This window comes from Lissotriton helveticus, chromosome 5_1, assembly GCF_964261635.1.
Source record: "Lissotriton helveticus chromosome 5_1, aLisHel1.1, whole genome shotgun sequence".
Lineage (NCBI taxonomy): Eukaryota > Metazoa > Chordata > Amphibia > Caudata > Salamandridae > Lissotriton > Lissotriton helveticus.
In genome coordinates this window covers 45,934,821-45,956,833 of record NC_136065.1, presented here as the reverse complement: position 1 = coordinate 45,956,833, position 22,013 = coordinate 45,934,821, and the positions used below count along the sequence as shown (strand labels likewise).

Below are 22,013 nucleotides of genomic sequence, written 5' to 3'. Positions count from 1 at the left end.
AGATAAACCTTGCTATTATCAAGGTTTATCGCAAATGCGATAAAAAACGGCCGCAATGCATGAATATCGCTAAAAAGTCAGCGATATTCATGCATTACCGAGCTAATGCTTTTAGCCATGTTATCCACCTCCCATTGGATAACATGGCTAAGAACTGCTCAGGGCAGGTGTTAGTTTTTGGAGATATTCGCGCTTAGCGCGAATATGTCCAAAAGTTGGTAATAGGAGATAGATATCTTGCATGTTGTAATGCAAGTTATTGTGGTATATGGAACTCATACCATAATCTCTCAGGAAAACAGAAACTGATCCTTTTGGGACCGCCTGAGAAGGCCTAGGGGGTGAGGGGTACTCTACTTTGCCCCTTTTTCACGTTCCGAACTATTTTTTTTTACTCTCTTCTGTAATTACACAAAATGGCAGCGATAAGATGCATCAGAGACAGACAGTGAGAGAAAGGAGGCCGGAGATGAAGAAGAGATGTCAAATACACATTGGAGATAATATAGTGGGAGAAGGGAAGTAAATATGAGTAAACTTACCATGTAACATAAAAATGTTGCACTCTATACTATAAGTCTCATTTTATACTACAATCACTTCGCTACAACCTCATAAATTAAAAATAAAAATGAATAATGTCTCAAACTATTTTTGATTTCTAAATATAAATTTATTCTTCGGAATTTTCAAAATTTGAAAGAACTAGTAACATGTCCTCATCAGGAATTTCCTCTTCAATCATCTCATCTGGAATCTCCTCATGAAAAGTCTGCAATGATGATTCTTGTAACTCTATGGTCTCCAAACATTCGATAAATTCGCCATCAACAGATTGATCAAAAAAATCATTCAAGTCATCTCCTCCTTGTGACAATATTTCATTATTGGTGCTCTCAATTTCAATAAATGTAGTGGATAATTCAAAAGAAATTGCCACGGTCTCTTCATTGTGAGCCATTTTATTTTGAAATTGCTTGCTGTAAATTGCAGAAAAAAATAATCACTTTCATTTATCGTTTTTAGTAATACATAATATAAAACTAACTTTATCAAGTATTTAGTATAACAGAAGGACTGTAAATAAATAACAGAAAACATTTTTCAAATTATCTTCAAGTGTACAACATAGTTCCCCTTACAAATTAACAACTCACCTTTTTAAAAGTAGGAGAAGTGTTAGTACTGTGTAAATCAAACACCAGAAATTGACCACCAAAAATTCCTCACAAATGTACCTCAGACAGTAGTATCACAAAATGGCTGTGGTTTCCTCTCATTTTAGATATATACATAACCAATTAACTTTCATCACACACAAATACAAAACCAAAGTAACATTTTAATTGGTTCTAAATTTCAACACTTTCAAATGTGTTTTCCCCATGCAATTTTCCATAGGACATTTAGATACGTCTACAGCCTGAATGGCTGAACGGAATTACACCAAACTTGGCAAAATGGTACATCAAACCTAAGAGGTCAGGGAGGATCTACTATGGCCCCTTATGGTCATTTGCCCCTTCGCTTTGGCCTCTTCTTGTCTCTCGATCCTACCGAGAGACAAGATAGCGGCCGCTACGGACTGTTTGGAATGTTTACAGACGCCACACCAAACTTGGCAAAATGGTACATCAAACCTAAGAGGTCAGGGAGGATCTACTATGCCCCCTTATGGTCATTTGCCCCTTCGCTTTGGCCTCCTCTTGTCTCTCGATCCTACCGAGAGACAAGATGGCGGCCGCTACGGACTGTTTGGAATGTTTACAGACGCCGGAGAACCAATCAGCTTCGCAAAGCTCCGTAACGCGAAAAGTACGCGAAGCGGAGCGCTGTTACAGATATATATCTTTTTTTTAACGTTAATTTCTCAAAATCCACTGGAGCACATATATTGAGACCTAGCAAAGGCACATCGGGCTACCAGTCCCTAATATTTTGCCAAGTTTCGTGCAAATCCATTCAGCCGTTCGATTATTATTATTATTTTTTTTTTTTGCCCCGCGGGGCCCTTTTAAAATCTCCACATCAAACCTAGGGGGTCAGCGAGGATCTACTATGCCCCCTTATGGTCATTTGCCCCTTCGCTTTGGCCTCCTCTTGTCTCTCGATCCTACCGAGAGACAAGATGGCGGCCGCTACGGACTGTTTGGAATGTTTACAGACGCCGGAGAACCAATCAGCTTCGCTTCACAAAGCTCCGTACCGCGAAAAGTACGCGAACTGGAACGCTGCCCGGTCCGCTGTTACAGATATATATCTTTTTTTGAACGTTAATTTCTCAAAATCCACTGGAGCACATATATTGAGACCCCAAGCAAAGGCACATCGGGCTACCAGTCCCTACAATTTTGCCAAGTTTCGTGCAAATCCATTCAGCCGTTCGGGCTAAAAGTGAGGCCAACCGCCCTATGGAAAACTCAATGTTAAAAACACGTTTTGGGACCCCCCTTTTTTCTCGGCCCCCCCTTGACAAACCCCCCCAAATTTCCAGGGGCTGCTCAGAAACAAAATGTTCCATTTTCCTGAAAATTTCAGCCAATCCCGTCCACAAACGCCAAAGTTATTAGACATAGAATTTTCAAAAATCCCATAGAGAAAAAATCCTAACTATATATACCTACTGGCGACCGCCAGTAGTTAGTTATAGGTAGGATTGGCTACCATAGGAAATCCGCAACATTCTATTGGGAATAACTCTGGCGCCGGTTGAGGAATTTCAAAATTTTGGCCAGCTCTGCTGCGCTCCTTCCCTGGAAGTTTCGGGGGATTCGTGAAGTGGGGGCTGAGAAAGAAGGGGTGTCCCAAAACGTGTTTTCCCCATGTTAATTTCCCTAGGACGGTCTGACAAGTCTACAGCCCGAACCTCTGAACGGAATTACGCCAAACTTGGCAAAATTGTAGGGACTGGTACGCAGATGTGCCTTTGCTATATTTGCTGAAAATTGCTCCAGTGGTTTTTTTGAAAATTAACTTCAAAAACACATATATATCTTAATGGTCGCTTCGAGCGCTTACAGGTACGCGTACCGGGGAGCGCACCCGGTGCCCTACGGGAGTGCGCGAGCGGAAAGCTGATTGGCTGTCGGGTGTCTGTCAACATTCTAAACAGTCCGGAGAGTCTGCCATCTTGTGTCTCCTTAGAATCAAGACACAAGAGGTGAAAAAGAAAGGGGGAAATAATTAAAAGGGGGCAGAGTAGACATCCCCTGACCCCCTAGGTTTTCTGAGGGTGGCCTAGAAGGATTCTTAAGGGCAAAAAAAGTTTTTAATTTTTTTTATTTTCGCGGGGTAAGCGCTGGGTGCGCTCCCAGGTGCGCTCTCCGGTACGCGCACCCTGAGCGCACCACGGGAAAAAACAGTGTAAAAAAATAGAGTAAAAAAAGAATGTAGAGTGTTTAGAGGAAAGTGATGCATTGCTGGAGTGTGTCACAAAAGTGACCCAACTCCAGCAATGTATCCTTTCACATGGGGCCAGCCCCATGTGAAAGGGCCTGCATCAGTCTTACGCCTGCTGTGAGGCAGGCGTCAGCAATTGACGCATTTGTGTCCTAGAAGTGGCGCAGTGAAACCTTATAGATTTCACAGCGTCACTTCTATGACCCTTTCGTGCATCAGAACTCCCCCCTGCATACATTATACGTGGTGTAGATATAATGTGGCCCAGGGGTTTACAAAGTGACGCATCTACCTAGATGTTTCACTTTGTAAATATGGTGCAAAAAGGCAATTTTTTTATGCTGCTGGTGCGTCACAAAAAGTGACGCACCGGCGGCGTAAAAGTCACGCATGGCCTCATAAATGAGGCCCTCAGTCTTCTACTCTCACTTTTTCTATCACTTTCTCTCCTTGCGACATTCCTGATGCGTCATATTTAATATATGACGCATTATGTCGCAAGGAGTTACAGATACGTCAGTATTTCTGACATATCTGTAAGCGCAAAAGTGATGCATTGCTGGAGTGTGTCACAAAAGTGACACAACACCAGCAATGCATCTTTCCACATGGGGCCAGACCCATGTGAAAGGGCCTGCGTCAGTCTTACGCCTGCTGTGAGGCAGGCGCAAGATTTTGACGCAACGGTGTCCTAAAAGTGACGCAGTGAAATCTCATAGATTTCACTGCGTCACTTCTACGACCCTTCCTTGCGTCAATACGCCCCCTTTGCATACATTACACCTGGCGCAGGTATAATGTGGTGCAGGGGTTTACAAAGTGACGCATCTACCTAGATGCGTCACTTTGTAAATATGACTCAACAAGGTGCATTTTTTACACAACTGGTGCGTCACAAAAAGTGACGCACCGGCCGCGTAAAAGTGACGCATGGCCTCATAAATGAGGCCTTCAGTCTTCTACTCTCACTTTTTCTTTCACTTTCTCTGTCTCTTCACTCCCTTACTCACCTTGTCTCACACTCACTTGTCTTTATCCAGTCTCTATCTCCACTCTCGCAAGGAGTTACAGATACGTCAATATTTCTGAAGTATCTGTAAGCGCAAAAGTGATGCATTGCTGGAGTGTGTCACAAAAGTGACGCAACTCCAGCAATGCATCCTTTCACATGGGGCCAGCCCCATGTGAAATGGCCTGCGTCAGTCTTACGCCGGCTGTGAGGCAGGCGCAAGATTTTGACGCTATGGCGTCCTAAAAGTGACGCACTGAAATCTCATAGATTTCACTGCGTCACTTCTACGACCCTTCCTTGCGTCAATACACCCCTTTGCATACATTACACCTGGCGCAGGTATAATGTGGCGCAGGGGTTTACAAAGTGACGCATCTACCTAGATGCGTCACTTTGTAAATATGACTCAACAAGGTGCATTTTTTACACCACTGGTGTGTCACAAAAAGTGACGCACTGGCGGCGTAAAAGTGACGCATGACCTCATAAACGAGACCCTCAGTCTTCTACTCTCACTTTTTCTTTCACTTTCTCTGTCTCTTCACTCCCTTACTCACCTTGTCTCACACTCACTTGTCTTTATCCAGTCTGTATCTCCACTCTTTCCTAAACATCACTGCTCTTTTCTTACCCTTCCACACCCCCATTCCTTTACTACATTTTCTTCACTTATCCTCATTCCCCATGTTCTCTCTCCTTCTCCTCACTCACCTTCCCCACACTCACCTTCTTTCAGTCCCCCTACTTCACTTCCCTTCCCCTCTTGTCCCTTTCTTTGGTTTCTCACTCATTTTCCTCTCCTCTCTCACTGCACTCCACTTCAGTTAATTTTTTATGAATTGGAGGTAGTTCTGAAAAGAACTTTTTTTTCTTCTTTTTTTCAACAAAAACAAAAACAGGGAATGGCAAACTGCTCGACAGGAGCAAAAAAAAATCAAAATTAGGGCTGGGGATGGCAGCGGTGGTTCTCTAATGCCAGAGCAATGATCAAAATACTTTCTTCCCCGTAACAAAGTAAGGCATCACAATGCTTGCATTTGATGGAGGCCTCATTAAAAATAGGCTGAATATTGGGGATCAGCTGCTCTGGTCGCCCCCTCACCGATGCAGTTGCTCCTCCAGTTGAAGTAGAGGCACCATCTCTTGGAGCCTCTCGCGCCAGAGCCCTGACACTCTCCCGGGCATAGTTCTGGGGATGCCTTCTCTGCACGTGGCGAATCATGGTAGAATTACCAAAACTGTACTTCCTTGTGGGGTCTCCTCTGAAAAGTACAGTATGGCAGATCTTACACTCCACCTTTGGAGCATTTACTTTCTTACGTCCCTCAGGTATATCAAAAAATTTCCATATGAAATGTTCTTTTACCTTCGGCTGAGGAGACTCTTCATCTATGAATCCATCAGAGTCATCACTGCTGCTGGATGCTCTGGCAGCCATTGTATCCACAGATTATAAGCAGAGAAAAAAAGAGGTCTTGCTCTCACCAAAGTGAAAGAAGAAGTGAAGGAAAAGGGTGGGGTTTTCATTCTTTGGAAAAAAAAATCTGTTAACAACCAATGAAAATTGTTATTTTACGGTCACATGACTTGACGCGCTTACGCTACGCGCACCGGAGCGCTTCCGGGGGCGCTCACGCGGCGCGAACGTAGGCGCTTCCGGGGGCGCTCACGCGGCGCGAACGTAGGCGCTTCCGGAGGCGCTTACGCGGCGCGCCTGAGTGACGTTTTGGTAGCTTTAGGAAATGCAAAATCATTTTCATTTTGTAAATCAAAAATACTGCTTTTATAAGTATGATACTGAATGTCTTGTATTATTATTTAGTTTTCTTACATATTTTTTTTTACGAACGCAGAAATAGCGCTCTCGCTGCGCTCTCGGGAGAGCTTACCGGTGCGCTCACCCTGAGCGCACCAAGAGAAAATGATAAAAAAAAAGAAAAATACAGTGAACACATAATTTTTTTACTAAATAATTATAATTGATAGTTATAAAAAACAGCTAATAAAAAAAAAAATTGTAGGTAACAAAGTCGATATACAAAGGAATTAACTTTAAAAAAACTATGAAATTCACTGAAAAAAACATATGTTTCACAGTCGTTATAGTTAGGAATTAGCATTTAAAAAACCTTTCAAATTCACTGAAGAAACCATAGGTTTCACAAATGTTATAGTTAGGAATTAGCTTTTAAAAAAACCTTTGAAATTCACTAAAAAACATAGGTTTCACAATTGTTATAGTTAGGAATTAGCATTTAAAAAACCTTTGAAATTCACTGAAAAAACCATAGCTTTCACACTCGTTATAGTTAGGAATTAGCATTTAAAAAACCTTTCAAATTCACTGAAAAAAACATAGGTTTCACACCAGTTATAGTGAGCTGAACCTTTTACTCATACAAACCATTGAAATTCCCACGTTATAGTTAGTTGGACTCACTATAACTCGCGCGCCCGCAATCCACTGCTGATGATGTCACATATTACATCATTCATGACATGGTCAGTAACATCACTGATGATATCACTGATGACATCTCAAATGACATCACTGATGACAGCACTGATGACATCCCAAATGACATCACTGATGACATACCCTCATTAATTATGCACACGTGTAAAACCTGAAGCAATGCTCTCTGGGACTGGCGTTGGCCCGAAACGCGTCTGGCAGGAAAGGGACTCTGTTCGCGACTCGCGCCCTTGCGATGGCATTAATCCCTACCTGTAAGTGCATCCCACCTAGGGGTGACTCTTTCTTTCCATTTGTTGGCGACCTGCCCGGTCGCGGGGTTGAACTATCTCTTACAACTTCGGGTCTACAGCTGCCTTACTTGGGTAGCTTTCTGTGGTACAGGAGGTGCCTTTACTTGCGGGGTGCTTGCGGGGACATTGGCAATCCCTTTAATACTTTTTTGCATGCGAATGGCGGTGGCGACCCATTTGGTTTTTACGGAACCACCAGTCCCAGAGAGCATTGCTTCAGGTTTTACACCTGTGCATAATTACTGAGGGTATTTACTGGTGCCTGCAGCTTGCCGTCATGTCACATGTGCTGCCACTGAAGAGGGCGTTGGCCCGAAACGCGTTTGGCAGGAAAGGGACTCTGTTCGCGACTCGCGCCCTTGCGATGGCATTAATCCCTACCTGTAAGTGCATCCCACCTAGGGGCAACTCTTTCTTTCCATTTGTTGGCGGCCTGCCCGGTCGCGGGGTTGCACTACCGCTAACAACTGCGGGTCCACAGCTGCCTTACTTGGGTAGCTTTTTGTGGTACAGGAGGTACCTTTACTTGCCGGGTGCTTGCGGGGACATTGGCAATCCCTTTAATACTTTTTTGCATGCGAATGGCGGCGGCGACCCACTTGTGTTTTACGGAACCACCAGTCCCAGAGAGCATTGCTTCAGGTTTTACACCTGTGCATAATTACTGAGGGTATTTACTGGTGCCTGCAGCTTGCCGTCATGTCACATGTGCTGCCATTGAAGAGGGCGTTAGCCCGAAACGCGTCTGGCAGGAAAGGGACTCTGTTTGCGACTCATGCCCTTGCGATGGCATTAATCCCTACCTGTAAGTGCATCCCACCTAGGGGCAACTCTTTCTTTCCATTTGTTGACGGCCTGCCCAGTCACGGGGTTGCACTACCGCTAACAACTGCGGGTCCACAGCTGCCTTACTTGGGTAGCTTTCTTTGGTACAGGAGGTGCCTTTACTTGCGGGGTGCTTGCGGGGACATTGGCAATCCCTTTAATACTTTTTTGCATGCGAATGGCGGCGGCGACCCACTTGGGTTTTACGGAACCACCAGTCCCAGAGAGCATTGCTTCAGGTTTTACACCTGTGCATAATTACTGAGGGTATTTACTGGTGCCTGCAGCTTGCCGTCATGTCACATGTGCTGCCACTGAAGAGGGAGTTGGCCCGAAACGCGTCTGGCAGGAAAGAGACTCTGTTCGCGACTCGCGCCCTTGCGATGGCATTAATCCCTCCCTGTAAGTGCATCACACCTAGGGGCAACTCTTTCTTTCCATTTGTTGGCGGCCTGCCCGGTCGCGGGGTTGCACTACCGCTAACAACTGCGGTTCCACAGCTGCCTTACTTGGGTAGCTTTCTGTTGTACAGGAGGTGCCTTTACTTGCGGGGTGCTTGCGGGGACATTGGCAATCCCTTTAATACTTTTTTGCATGCGAATGGAGGCGGCGACCCACTTTGGTTTTACGGAACCACCAGTCCCAGAGAGCATTGCTTCAGGTTTTAAACCTGTGCATAATTACTGAGGGTATTTACTGGTGCCTGCAGCTTGCCGTCATGTCACATGTGCTGCCACTGAAGAGGGCGTTGGCCCGAAAGGCGTCCGGCAGGAAAGGGACTCTGTTCGCGACTCGCGCCCTTGCGATGCCATTAATCCCTACCTGTAAGTGCATCCCACCTAGGGGCAACTCTTTCTTTCCACTTGTTGGCGGCCTGCCCGGTCGCGGGGTTGCACTACCGCTAACAACTGCGGGTCCACAGCTGCCTTACTTGGGTAGATTTTTGTGGTACAGGAGGTGCCTTTACTTGCAGGGTGCTTGCGGGGACATTGGCAACCCCTTTAATACTTTTTTGCATGCGAATGGCGGCGGCGACCCACTTGGGTTTTACGGAACCACCAGTCCCAGAGAGCATTGCTTCAGGTTTTACACCTGTGCATAATTAATGGGGGTATTTACTGGTGCCTGCAGCTTGCCGTCATGTCACATGTGCTGCCAATGAAGAGGGCGTTGGCCCGAAACACGTCTGGCAGGAAAGGGACTCTGTTTGCGACTCGCGCCCTTGCGATGGCATTAATCCCTACCTGTAAGTGCATCCCACCTAGGGGTAACTCTTTCTTTCCATTTGTTGGTGGCCTGCCCGGTCGCGGGGTTGCACTAACGCTAACAACTGCGGGTTCACAGCTGCCTTACTTGGGTAGCTTTCTGTGGTACAGGAGGTGCCTTTACTTGCGGGGTGCTTGCGGGGACATTGGCAATCCCATTAATACTTTTTTGCATGCGAATGGAGGTGGCGACCCACTTGGGTTTTACGGAACCACCAGTCCCAGAGAGCATTGTTTCAGGTTTTACACCTGTGCATAATTACTGAGGGTATTTACTGGTGCCTGCAGCTTGCCGTCATGTCACATGTGCTGCCACTGAAGAGGGCGTTGGCCCGAAACACGTCTGGCAGGAAAGGGACTCTGTTCGCGACTCGCGCCCTTGCGATGGCATTAATCCCTACCTGTAAGTGCAACCCACCTAGGGGCAACTCTTTCTTTCCATTTGTTGGCGGCCTGCCGGGTCGCGGGGTTGCACTACTGCTAACAAATGCGGGTCCACAGCTGCCTTACTTGGGTAGTTTTCTGTGGTACAGGAGGTGCCTTTACTTGCGGGGTGCTTGCGGGGACATTGGCAATCCCTTTAATACTTTTTTGCATGCAAATGTCGGCGGCGACCCACTTGGGTTTTATGGAACCACTAGTCCCAGAGAGCATTGCTTCAGGTTTTACACCTGTGCATAATTACTGAGGGTATTTACTGGTGCCTGCAGCTTGCCGTCATGTCACATGTGCTGCCACTGAAGAGGGCGTTGGCCCAAAACGCGTCTGGCAGGAAAGGGACTCTGTTTGCGACTCGCGCCCTTGCGATGGCATTAATCCCTACCTGTAAGTGCATCCCACCTAGGGGCAACTCTTTCTTTCCATTTGTTGGCGGCCTGCCCGGTCGCCGGGTTGCACTACCACTAACAACTGCGGGTCCACAGCTGCCTTACTTGGGTAGCTTTCAGTGGTACAGGAGGTGCCTTTACTTGCGGGGTGCTTGCGGGGACATTGGCAATCCCTTTAATACTTTTTTGCATCCGAATGGCGGCGGCGACCCACTTTGGTTTTACGGAACCACCAGTCCCAGTGAGCATTGCTTTAGGTTTTACACCTGTGCATAATTACTGAGGGTATTTACTGGTGCCTGCAGCTTGCCGTCATGTCACATGTGCTGCCACTGAAGAGGGCGTTGGCCCGAAACGCGTCTGGCAGGAAAGGGACTCTGTTCGTGACTCACGCCCTTGCGATGGCATTAATCCCTACCTGTAAGTGCATCCCACCTAGGGGCAACTCTTTCTTTCCATTTGTTGGCGGCCTGCCCGGTCGCGGGGTTGCACTACCGCTAACAACTGCGGGTCCACAGGGGCAACTCTTTCTTTCCATATATATATATAGGAGGGCACAGAGTATGGGTGCAGTTCTGGACCAAAGTAGTCCCGAACTGCAACAAAAACCTAATTGGTTATCACCTTCTGGGTTCCGCAAATGCACAACTTGCAGAGCTTGCAAGTTTGGCATTAACAAAACTCATTACAGTACTCCTTTCTCAGCGACTGAGATTCCAATTAGAGGCAGCCATACCTGCAAAACTGAGTTTGCTGTGTATGTCCTGACGTGCACTTGTGGCCTTAATTATATAGGCAGTACGAAACAACAGGTGCACGTCAGGATCTTACAGCACATTCGAGCCATCTTACATTGTGATCAGGCATACCCAGTGGCTCGCCACTTTAAGAGCACACATAACAAAGACATCAATTGTCTCTCATATTATGTGGTGGCATCTGTCCCCAAACCCAGAAGAGGAGGCAATCGTGAGCTCACATTAAGGCGACTGGAATCAAGTCTGATCCTCGAATACGACAGTAAATGGCCCAACGGGCTTAATAATACTAAGGATCTACGCCACTTCCTTTAAAGACTTGATTCAGCACACAATGCCCGTGTACACATATCCATGTCTCCTCTGTTGGTACAGCATTCCTCTTTCACTTCCCAGATAGGTCAGGTTCCCTGTGATCTGGGAAGAGGCATTAGACAATGTTGTTTCACCTTTAGTGGTTTATGTGTCTATATGAAGACAGCGATGGCTGGTCAAGTTCCTTGTCAGTAATTTTTTGTAAATATGATCAAATTCTGCTTTCTCTTGTATATAGTGCACTTTTTGTATATACATATTTAATATTCTTAGATGTGAGATCTTTTTTAATACTTATTTCACACAGGGTATTTTTATTCAAACCTTTTGATATGATGATGTGTTTTTTTACCAGTATTAAATGTTTTTGTATATGCTTTTAAAATGATGTTCTGAAAGGTCAATATTTACCTTCAATCTCATGATTAGCATGTATGCATTATATACACAGGTCAATATCATCATGCACTATTAGCACTTTTTTCCTTCTTTCCTTCCCTCTAACTGCATTTATGTACAAAATTGACTACTCCATGAATTGCAGACAGTGATTCAATGAAACTTTGTTATTTGCACTTCCTATTTTTTTCCCGCACCCTCACTGTTTACAGGTCGCTATATTTGCACAAAGCATAGTTCTTGCACATGGATTTATCCGGCAATATTGTACAAATCACATGAAAAAAGATGACATTGTATTATAAATATCGGTTTACTATGTTAAAGTTATTATTGTATTGTGAATATGACTTTTTGTAAGGAGTCTGTGATATGCTCTCCTGTTGTGCCTTGAGACGATAGAGTCTTTTCTCTATCCCTATGATCATGTGACCTGATTAGCAAACTGGCGGGGAGGCTGGTTTCACTGCATTATAAAAACAAAAAGAAATCACTGGGTCACTGCATGTGAACAAGGGCTTTGTAAGCCCGAAACGCGTCTTGCCCTCTTGCCCCATACCTTTCCTGCAATAAAAGACCTTTGATTCTTCATTTGTGGTCCGTCTCCTGCTTGCCTCGCTGTTCCGGTTCCTGAGCTGCAGTGGCTTTGTCAGGAGTTTGCGCACATATATATATATATATATATATACTTTTTTTATAAAGTCTGGCATATGGATATACCACCTTTGCTGGGAGTTGCTCTATGCAACACCACTTCTGCTAGGTATTCCAAAGACACGGTCTCACGCACCATCCTTATCAGGAGCCTACTTGAGATAGGCATCCAAGAACCCACACTTTGCTGGATCTGCTTCTTCATAATGGATATCGCACAAGCTGTCATCCTGGCATCTTACTTGTCTGAAGCTCGCAAACTCCTCTACAGAATGCCACAGTGTTCACTGCTCAGCCCTACCCTCTTGAATGCATGCATGATCCCTCTTGTCAACTTCATCTGTGCACACAACACCAACATCCTCTCCCACACAGACAGTGTGTAACTTTTACTCTCTCTTTCAGACAAGACTTCCAACACAAGAAACAAGTTTACCGTCTGCATGACCGAAGTTGCTAACTGGTCGAAATCCAGTTGTCTCAATCTAAACACTGGCAAGACAAGAGTAGTGATCTTCAGCAAGAACACCTCACCATGGCATTCCGATTGGTGGCCGGCCAAACTCAGACCCACACCAGGAACCGAGAAATAATCATGGAGAGCTAACTTTACATGATGACCACACAAGTCAACGCCGTCAATGAATCCTGCTTCCATATCCTGAGGATGTAGAAGATCATCTTCAAATGGCTTCCAAGCAACACTAGAAAAATTGTCACTCAGATTTTAGTCACCAATAAGTTGGACTATGGTAGCACACTTTATTCCGGGATCACCGATAAACTCACCAGAAGAAGACTAATCATCCAGAACTTGGCAGTCAGACTCATCCTCAACCTCCACACAGACTGCACATCACACTACACCTCAGGAAACTCCACAAGCTCCTGACACACAAAAACACTCAGTACAAACTCTTCACACACACGTTCACGGCACTACAATGGTCTCAGCTACCTATACAGTCACATCTCTTTCCACCAACCACCCAGGCACCTAAACTCAGCAGGACTTCTACTCACACACACCCCACACATACACACAGCCAGATCAGGAGAACAGGACTTCTCTTACATTGCTCCTAAAGCATACATTTCTCCTATAGCGTGGAACAGCCTCACACTCCACATGAGAGCCTCCTCCTCACTTCTTGAATTCTGCAACAAGCTGAAGACTTGGCTTTTCAATTAACCAACCAACTATAGGCAAGGCAAGGCACATACACCTGCTCAGTGACAGGATACCCCCACAATTGCTGGCGCGCTTTACAAATACATATTGCATAACATGTCAGCCACAAGGATGAGTCAGTAATTTGAATGCCAGCCACTGCCAAAATGCAGTGCCTGGAGATCATGAGTTCAAATCCCAAAAGTTAGTATTAGCCTTTGATCCTTCTGTTGGTCAGTAAATTGTGTAATGATAACATATTTTTTTAGTGCACTTAGAAATGGAAGAACTGCAGTATTTAGCACTATATTTGACACAGATAAATATTATTTCTGAATCTGCAATCATAATCAACTCAGAGAACAACGTACATATATGTTTTACCACAATATTGTTTCAGTGATCTTTTGGTGGAGAGTCTAACAGTGTGTTTCCCCCAAAGTGGTTTCAAGTCTTTGCAGCAGAACCCACGTTATGAGAAGACCTCCCTACACTGCGGGAGCTGTCTTTGAATATGAGGGACTTTCTTCCACAAATTTGTTGGGATCAGGGACTCTGCTAGACTAGAGGATTGTAAAAATAAATAAGGGCAGACATTATAAAACATGAAAACAGAGTTAACCTACCTGAAACAGGTGTTTCATGGTACAGACACAGCACCAGCAGTGAGAAGAGTCCTGGCAGGCACGGAAGTGCCATCATTCTGTGAGAGGAGAAAGAACAAATCCCACAGGTTTCTCATAGAGATCACAGTGATGAACAAAACAATGCAAATAATGAAATAACTACACTTCTCACTAAGGTTTGTGTGTAGAAGGCTGCAATATTTGCTAAGAGTTGTCATGCTTATACTGGACCACAATATGGCAGATGTGCATTACCACACAAATCTTTACAATAAAAGTTAAATAATACATTACATTTACAAAATTAAAAATAAAACAAATTGTGAGATATTATTGTATGCAATTTCTGAACAGAGAAAGAAATTCATACTATTAGTTCAGATCACAATAATCTTATGCTTAGTATACAGCGCCCCAAAAAGCTACTAACTACACCTCTACTATTTTGCTTGAACAGATTCACTTCACTGTCACTCCTTAGTATTAACTATGGTATGAACTGCATATTGATCATTACTCGGGATTCAGTCTAACAATAACAACACATACAAGGTAAGGGTCCTCTCCATTGGGGCTACGTTCAGCTCTGTTTATGGATTTGTTGAGCGCATGGCTGCCCAAAGGCTTCCCAGCGCTAGGAGAAAGTTGGTATCCGGGTGCAAGGATATTAAGGGAAGAGACAAATTTTATGTATTTTCCTGAATGCCAATTCATCAGTCAACAGACGCAGTTCCATAGGCAGGGCGTTTCACAGGTTAGGAGCTAGTTGCGAGAAGGGTCTACCGCCCCACCTAGATCTCTTTATCCTAGTCTGTTTTGTGAGTAGATCTGTAGAGGATCTTAGGGGTCTGCCTGGGATATAGTGTGTGATAAGCTTTTCGATTAAGGCCGGACCTTTGTCATTCATAGCTCCATGGGCAATACTTAATGACTTGAACTTGACCCTGGCCTGGATAGGGAGCCAGGGTAATGTCTTCAGGGCTGCCTTAGCTGACTTTTGTCTTGGGATGTGCAGAAATATCGTATTTGGGTTCGCCAAGATACAGAGTTACCATAATCCAAATGTTACACCACTAGGGCCTGGACCACGGTTCTGTGTGTATGTTCAGGTATAAGAGGAAGGATCATCCGGAGCATGCACAGAAGTACAAAGCATACACCTGATAGTTTCTTGACTTGAGTTTCCATGGACAGACTTTCGTCTAGCCATATTCCCAGATTTTTAACAGCATTCTTTGGGACAGGGGGTTCTTCCAATTCTGGAGGCCAGCTGATAATGTTGCTTGAGACCGCCTTATTGCCCAAGAGCTTGAGCTTTGTTTTTCCTCCATTCAGCTTTAGGCTACACTTATTCATGCAATATGCTACTTGTATCATGCAGGGTGCCAGGTTGTTGTGCATGGATTGGGGGCCTTCCATTACTGATAGAATCAGCTGGGTGTCATCCGCATATGACACTATGGGTAATCCAAATTCTTGCACTATCTCAGCTAGTGGTTGCATATACAGGTTAAATAGTGTCGGGCTTAATGCAGATCCCTGTGGGACTCCACACGAGATTTGGAGGGTGTTAGATAGATGCTCACCTTCCAGTAATTGGAAGGATCTATCTCCTAGAAATGAGGTTTTCCACTTTAACACAGAGCCTGTAATACCCTCTTCCTTTAGCCTGCGGATCATGGTATCAAACGCAGCGCTATGATGCAGAAGCAGCATAGCTGCTCTGCACCCCCGGTCCTTTAGTTCCTCTGTGACCACCAACAAGACTGACTCTGTGCTGTGTTGCAGTCGGAACCCATGTGAGTGGTATGCAACACCTGATTCCCTTCTAGATAATGGGATCGAGCCTGATTGATGTGTTTTCAGTTATTTTGCCTAACAGTGGCAAAAGTGATATTGGTTGATAATTCCCTGACTCTGCCGGGTCTAAATGGGGCTTTTTCAGCAGTGGCTGGATTATGGTGTGTTTCCAGGTTGTGGGGATAATCCCTTGTGTAAGAGAGAGTGATATGAGTGCTGCAGTGGTAGACCTAGATCTTTTACCGACCTGCAGCAAAATGTCTGGTGGAATCGGGTCTTGTGGAGAACCAGATTTAATCTTCTGCAGGATTGAGGTCATCTTCTTCACTTAGATCTGTGAAGTGATCTAGTCTCTGTTTTAATTCTCATGTTATCATTGATACTAGGGTGAACATCAGGGCTGTTTGGACTACTGTATCTTTGCAGGGAGTTAAATATTATTTCCACCTTATTCTTGAAGAATTTCGCCATCTGATTACATCTCTCTTTGGATGAGGAGTGCTTGTTTGTTACCTGATCAGTGGAGGTTAAGGAGCGCACTACCTTAAATAGCTCTCTTGAGGAGTTACATGCTGAATAAATTTTTCCATCAAAATATTTGTCTTGGGCTTGGATCATCTCATTATGTTACTGTCTAATAGCCAGCTGGTATTGGCTTTTGATAGCGAGATCATAGTTTTTCCTCCATTGTCTTTCTAATTTCTAATGCTCTCTACACATAAATTAAATATTTACTCGCTGACTGAGTACAGGCATTGTCATCTCTATCAAGCAAAATCCTCTAATTATCTGGTTTTTTCAATGTGTAGATTCACATGGTCAGTATAAATATTTTTCACAGTTGTACAAAGATCAGCAATAGGTCCTACAAATCAATGTTTGTTACATAAATCTTTTCACCAAACTGTATAGTACTTTCACCAGTCGCCTCTGCCTAGGCTCTCACCACACCATGTAGCAAGGCAATCACAGAATATAATTTGGAAATATAAACTACTTATTTCAATACCAAGTTAGTGAGACCAGAAGTGTAAACTTAAATAATGTGACTTTCTCATTGCTATAATCTGTCCTTTACTTTCCCACACAGAACAAACTGAAACATGTATATTTTATTATAACAAAAAATCATAGTCAATCATCTTTAAAAGATCATCAATGCTGCAATGCTTTTACAAGTTAAAACATTCTGTGTGTGATATCTTCTAGAATGGATTCCAAGGTCTTTGCCCTCAACCTGTGCTTGGTGCATACGCATATACTTTTTATCATCACTATTGCTTACAAGTTTCAGTTGTATTCCTTAGCAAAACTTATTTTGCTTCTATTTAAAAAGTCTGTGCAGCTGTGCAAACATCTATTTTGAATGAGGGAAAACATATCTTTAATTTTTCTCCCGTACCAGCAATAGAAGCAGCCAACAAAGCAAGCATTCCTAATGCTCATGCCATATACAAGAGATGGGTACAGTGGATGTAAATGTTCAAATATGATCCAACTCTTTGCACACAAGCTTTCCTTCTACATGAACAAGATGTTGTTCTGACTCCTGCTACTTTACCCATTGAGTCTTACCAGAGCATATGCTATAATGATGGTTCTGCCCAACATGCATTAGGTATGAAGTACAAAACTCCACAGCCTGTGCTGCTCTACAAGTTGTGAAAATTGCAAAAAACACAGTCGATGGACAGAATGTAGAACAATGTCATACATTCACCCCAGTACAAGGATCTGGGCCTAAATCCATCGTTTTTTTTGCACTCCACACCACCCTGGGTTAGACACTGGCTATATGCAAATCAGCTCTGACCCTGTGCCTCATGGGAACAGTCCAGTCCGAACTACCAAGCCATGTCTTTCCCAGACCGGAATCAAGCACCCAAGGACCAGTTTCTGGCTATCAGCCTTCATCAGCCTGGATAGTTCTCTACAGCAGACCACTGGAAGGCACCAAGAAAGGTTCAGAGTAGTGCCTCACAGCCTCTCCCTACTCTGAATGCCATATTCCATGGATAAAGCAGTAACATGACTGGCTTGATTTCCCGGCTGGGGAAAATTGAGTGCAACAGTCTACGCAGAACATTGAGTTCAACAAATACAAATACAGCTGATGCTGACAACATGACAGTGGTGACTGTCTACCCTAATTCCATAGTTTTTTTATGAAATTCAACCTGATGCTACATCATTTGAACAAGTACCCTTTCAAGAGCCTCAAGAGACCAACAATATTTAAAATAACTCTGGATATTTCACAGATTTTTTAACCCTTTATACAGTCTCTTACCACCAAAGACTGCTTTGCATTTGTTAATGGTTTTGGGACAAGTTTTTGATTTCACTGTGGTCCTGCACCTGGATTGCTTTGGGAAATGTTATTCTCCTTTTGCGGTTGCAATGATACTCTTTGTTTAATGGACTTTTTATCCCTGTAAGGACAATTGCCTCACCTGTGGTTCTTGAAGTGTAGGTAGCCTCCCTCTTAATCTCACAGAGCCCAAAGAAGGTTTTACTTTGCAAAATTGCAGCTTATCCTGTGCCCCAGTATGGGAAAAGATTCCATAACAGATTAAAGAACCCTCTGAAATATTCCAATTACCTTATGTGATACAAGTTTCAATGAATGATGTGATAATATCTGGTTCTATATCAGATGATTGGGACATTGAGACTGTTAAAAGAATGATTTCTGATTTACAGGTATAAGCTACTTTGAATAATAAAGATACTTATTATAAGGAAATTGATTGTTATGACTACAACACACATTCATTTACACATAGGCTATCTATCCTAGAGTATTTCACAATCGCACACAATAGGAACATTGTGAGGCCCTGCTCCCTGATAGTCATTCTAATTTCTTGAAGAAATCCCCCTATTTTCAGAGTGCTGACAGATGACATCCTTCAGCCTACCATTTCACACAGAGGCTACAACAACTTCCAAAAAATATGATCATTACCAACAAGCTGATTTACTCAACTGAGTTTAGTCAAAATCATTCAAGGATATGAGTCTTGAAAGTAAATGTTGATGAAAAAAGTATTTGGGGAACCCCTTTTTTGCAGGCACATCTAATGAAAAGAGGCCTCATTTTGGGCCTCTATAATTCAGAAAGAAACAATCTTTCTAAACAAAACTATCCAACAGACAACCTGTCTGGGATGTGGAGCAATGAGGAACTTGAAGAAACCTTTTTTTTCTTTTTACCAAAGTCGACTTGACCATGTTGAATAATTGGCATATCCAAATGAATATGTCTTTCCTCATACATAAATGAGATGATACAAAATGGAGCCTATGATCCCACTAGACGTATGACCTTATGATTCTGACAGCTACATGCAACGTTTTCTTTCCAACACTCCTGTAACTAAAATGAATCATCCAGATCAATGTTATCATATACAATCACCTGTAATAGTTACCACGTACAATGTAAGTAAGCTGTGCCAATGATAGCTGTAAAGGAACCCTTTTACTTAATTAAGGAAAATATGATATGGCTTTTTTTCAGATTTCTTTCTGACCATGTTCTAAAAGATATAAACGTTTCCTCACCTCAGGAATATACACTATTTATAATGAATTAAATAAATATTCAGAAAAAGGTGCTGCAGAAAGAAATTAGACAGTTAGACCAAGAAAACAATGGAATGTACACACTTTCTAAGAGAGTGCACTCATTAAACCTGATTCTGTCCACAGCCCTGTTTCCGCCTTACAAAACTGAAGATGCGCCTTTTACCGTTAGTGACACTCCAACTATCTCTTGGCTTATGCATGCTTATTTCCTTGCCCATTTAAACCTTTTATTTTCATGACAGTCAGAAAGATAAATCCGTTGGCTGGTATGAAACTATGCACAAGGCACAATTGTTCTATTCATGGAAGTTTCCTTTTTCTCACATTTGTTTAAATGAAAATGAATATGACTTTGTGTCTAGCAGCACAGTCAACTGCAGAAATCCTCTTGGATGCTTCCGTATGATGAGACACCATATCCTTACACGGAATGTGTAGTGCTTTAATGCCAGGGTTAAGCTGTGTTTTACCTGTTTCCCCCATTGCCTCCATTCCTACTCATCAAGAACGCCTGAATAATGGTTCTCATTTATTTCTAGCAAATGTTACCTGCTGTGGGTTGGAACTCGGACCTGATAACAGTTTCTGAAATTATTCAGTGTGGTGGAATGACCTTGTATTTTCCACCTTAAAATAGCTTTAGGCACATCCCTTGCCTTGTATAAACCTGAAGTCTATGTGTTTTGATAATTGAAACATGCTACTGTCAGTTCTCTGGCAAAAGGATGTCCTTTGACTTTAGAGGATGGTGTTTATAATCTGCAGACAGCCAGAATTGTTTCAGAAATGCAGGGGCTGTTACACATGCAAGACACAACACAATGAGCAGATATTGCATGAACGATAGTTAATTCATCGGTTTTGTGCATCTTTTTAAAGAACATTGGATCTGGTTTGGTGACTTGGTTTGATGCAGTATTTGAAATGCTTCTTTTATTTTTTCATTCTTTGTTTTCCAGCCTTCTTGGAGCATTTCCAATCACAACACTGTTAATCAGCTGAGGTATCATCATCTTTCTCCTGTTCCGACCCCCTGCCTTCCATCATGTACATACACATCATACATGTTCTGCTGGGCTTACAGAAACACCCCACATTTGCATGCTCAGCCACCTCTCTTCTCAGGACCCACCTACCTTCTTTCAAAATTCAAATAGGTATGGTGCACTTCTGCCTTTTGGCTAGGGTCTTTAAAACTCAGTATGCTTACATGCAACAAACCCATCACTAAAGGAGAGGCCAAGGACTGAATGGGTATTGACCACTGGTTTAATCACGCTGTTTAGAGAGGAGTTAAAGATCACTTGGTGGTGAAGTCAGAATACGTCTGTTTGTTGACTCCTCTTTCCGTCAGTAAATTTGTCTAGCTAGTAAAGCCTGCATGTGTGATAGGTGACTGCCCTTGTGTGTGTGTCTATAGGATTCTCTCTTTGAGCATTACAGTGTTTGTGTGCATCTGTCAGTGACTGCATGTCTGGTAGTGTCTGGATTCCATTTGCCCTGATATTTGTAGGTCATGTGCGCACTGACACGTGTGTGCCTGGACTGTGTGTGTTTCTGTCTGTGTGTTGAACTGTGTGTGCATGAATGCACTAGGTGTGCTGCTATAGGTGCGCTGTATGTCGATATGCATGTTGCTATCTTCATATGGGTGTACAGGTGTGTGATCTATGCCAATATATGCACGCACAGAACAAATGTCGGAGCTGTTGGCTTTGTCGATGATTGCTATAAAAGGCACTACACGTTGCTCTAATGGTTGCAGGACCATTTGTCTCCTGTCTGCCTGTATCCTTCCAGATTGTAACTACCGGTTGTTTTTGTTTTAAACTTTGTTGCAGTGCCCGAGGTGAAGTGCTTTGCAGCCACAGCATGTCATGAGCTTGTCAGGCTGCAGTTGCCTCTAAGACTCGTTTAGCAAAAGAAATGAGCGTGGCCTGGGAGGGACAAAAGTGCTTCGTGCTGTTTTCACAACAGGTTTAAATATGCGCCATCAGATGCTTAAAACATGTAGGACATGAAATGAATGTGGATAAATGGTTACTCACCTGCCTGAAGACAAGAACCTCTCTGGGCTCAGGGACCAGGTGCAGCGAAGAAACTTCTGACAAGAGTGGCCAGGCTGCAGCTTTGGAATAAAAGGCAACAGCTGGGATCAAAGTCTAAATTCTGGCCTCGATGGTGATTTCCACATGCGGACATGTAAACAGTGCAGTTTAGAGGAAGCAGGGTTAAACACACAGAAGGGCGGTGGCAGCCCCCCCTGGAGTTCATGCCAGCTTGATTACAGCTTTTGTCTCCTCACAGTGAGGGATGGCTGTGCCCTCTGTGCCCTGGAGGGGCTGAGGGGCTTCAGCTGCTGACCCTTCTCCAACAGTGCACCAGGAATGGGGCACATGTATGTGCATGTCCATGCGGCCTTCTTTCGCCCCCCCCCCCCCCCACACACAGATTACAAAATGCTGAAATCTCGTTTTCAAAGACTGGGATGAAATGAGGAATTACTGGGTAAATCAGACCCCGGATTACAGTTTCCATCTCAATCCCTCTTGTCTTTGTGGCCCCTCAGGTTCCGGTTCAGCAGGGATTCAATGTTCCTCCC

At 43.7% G+C, this 22,013-nt stretch overlaps 1 protein-coding gene across 1 annotated transcript in view; it reads right to left on the bottom strand.

Moving 5' to 3' along the window:
• The window catches only part of LOC144752376 (butyrophilin subfamily 3 member A1-like), a 493,909-nt gene extending 472,343 nt beyond the window's left edge, over positions 1-21,566 (bottom strand). Inside the window, exons 1-2 of the mRNA XM_078640312.1 lie at positions 21,460-21,566; positions 14,021-14,097 (exon numbers count right to left, since the gene is read on the bottom strand). Of these exons, the coding sequence (XP_078496438.1) occupies positions 14,021-14,096 (76 nt within the window). The 5' untranslated portion in view covers position 14,097; positions 21,460-21,566. The remainder of the gene's footprint in view (positions 1-14,020; positions 14,098-21,459) is intronic.
• Positions 21,567-22,013: the final 447 nt, after the last annotated feature.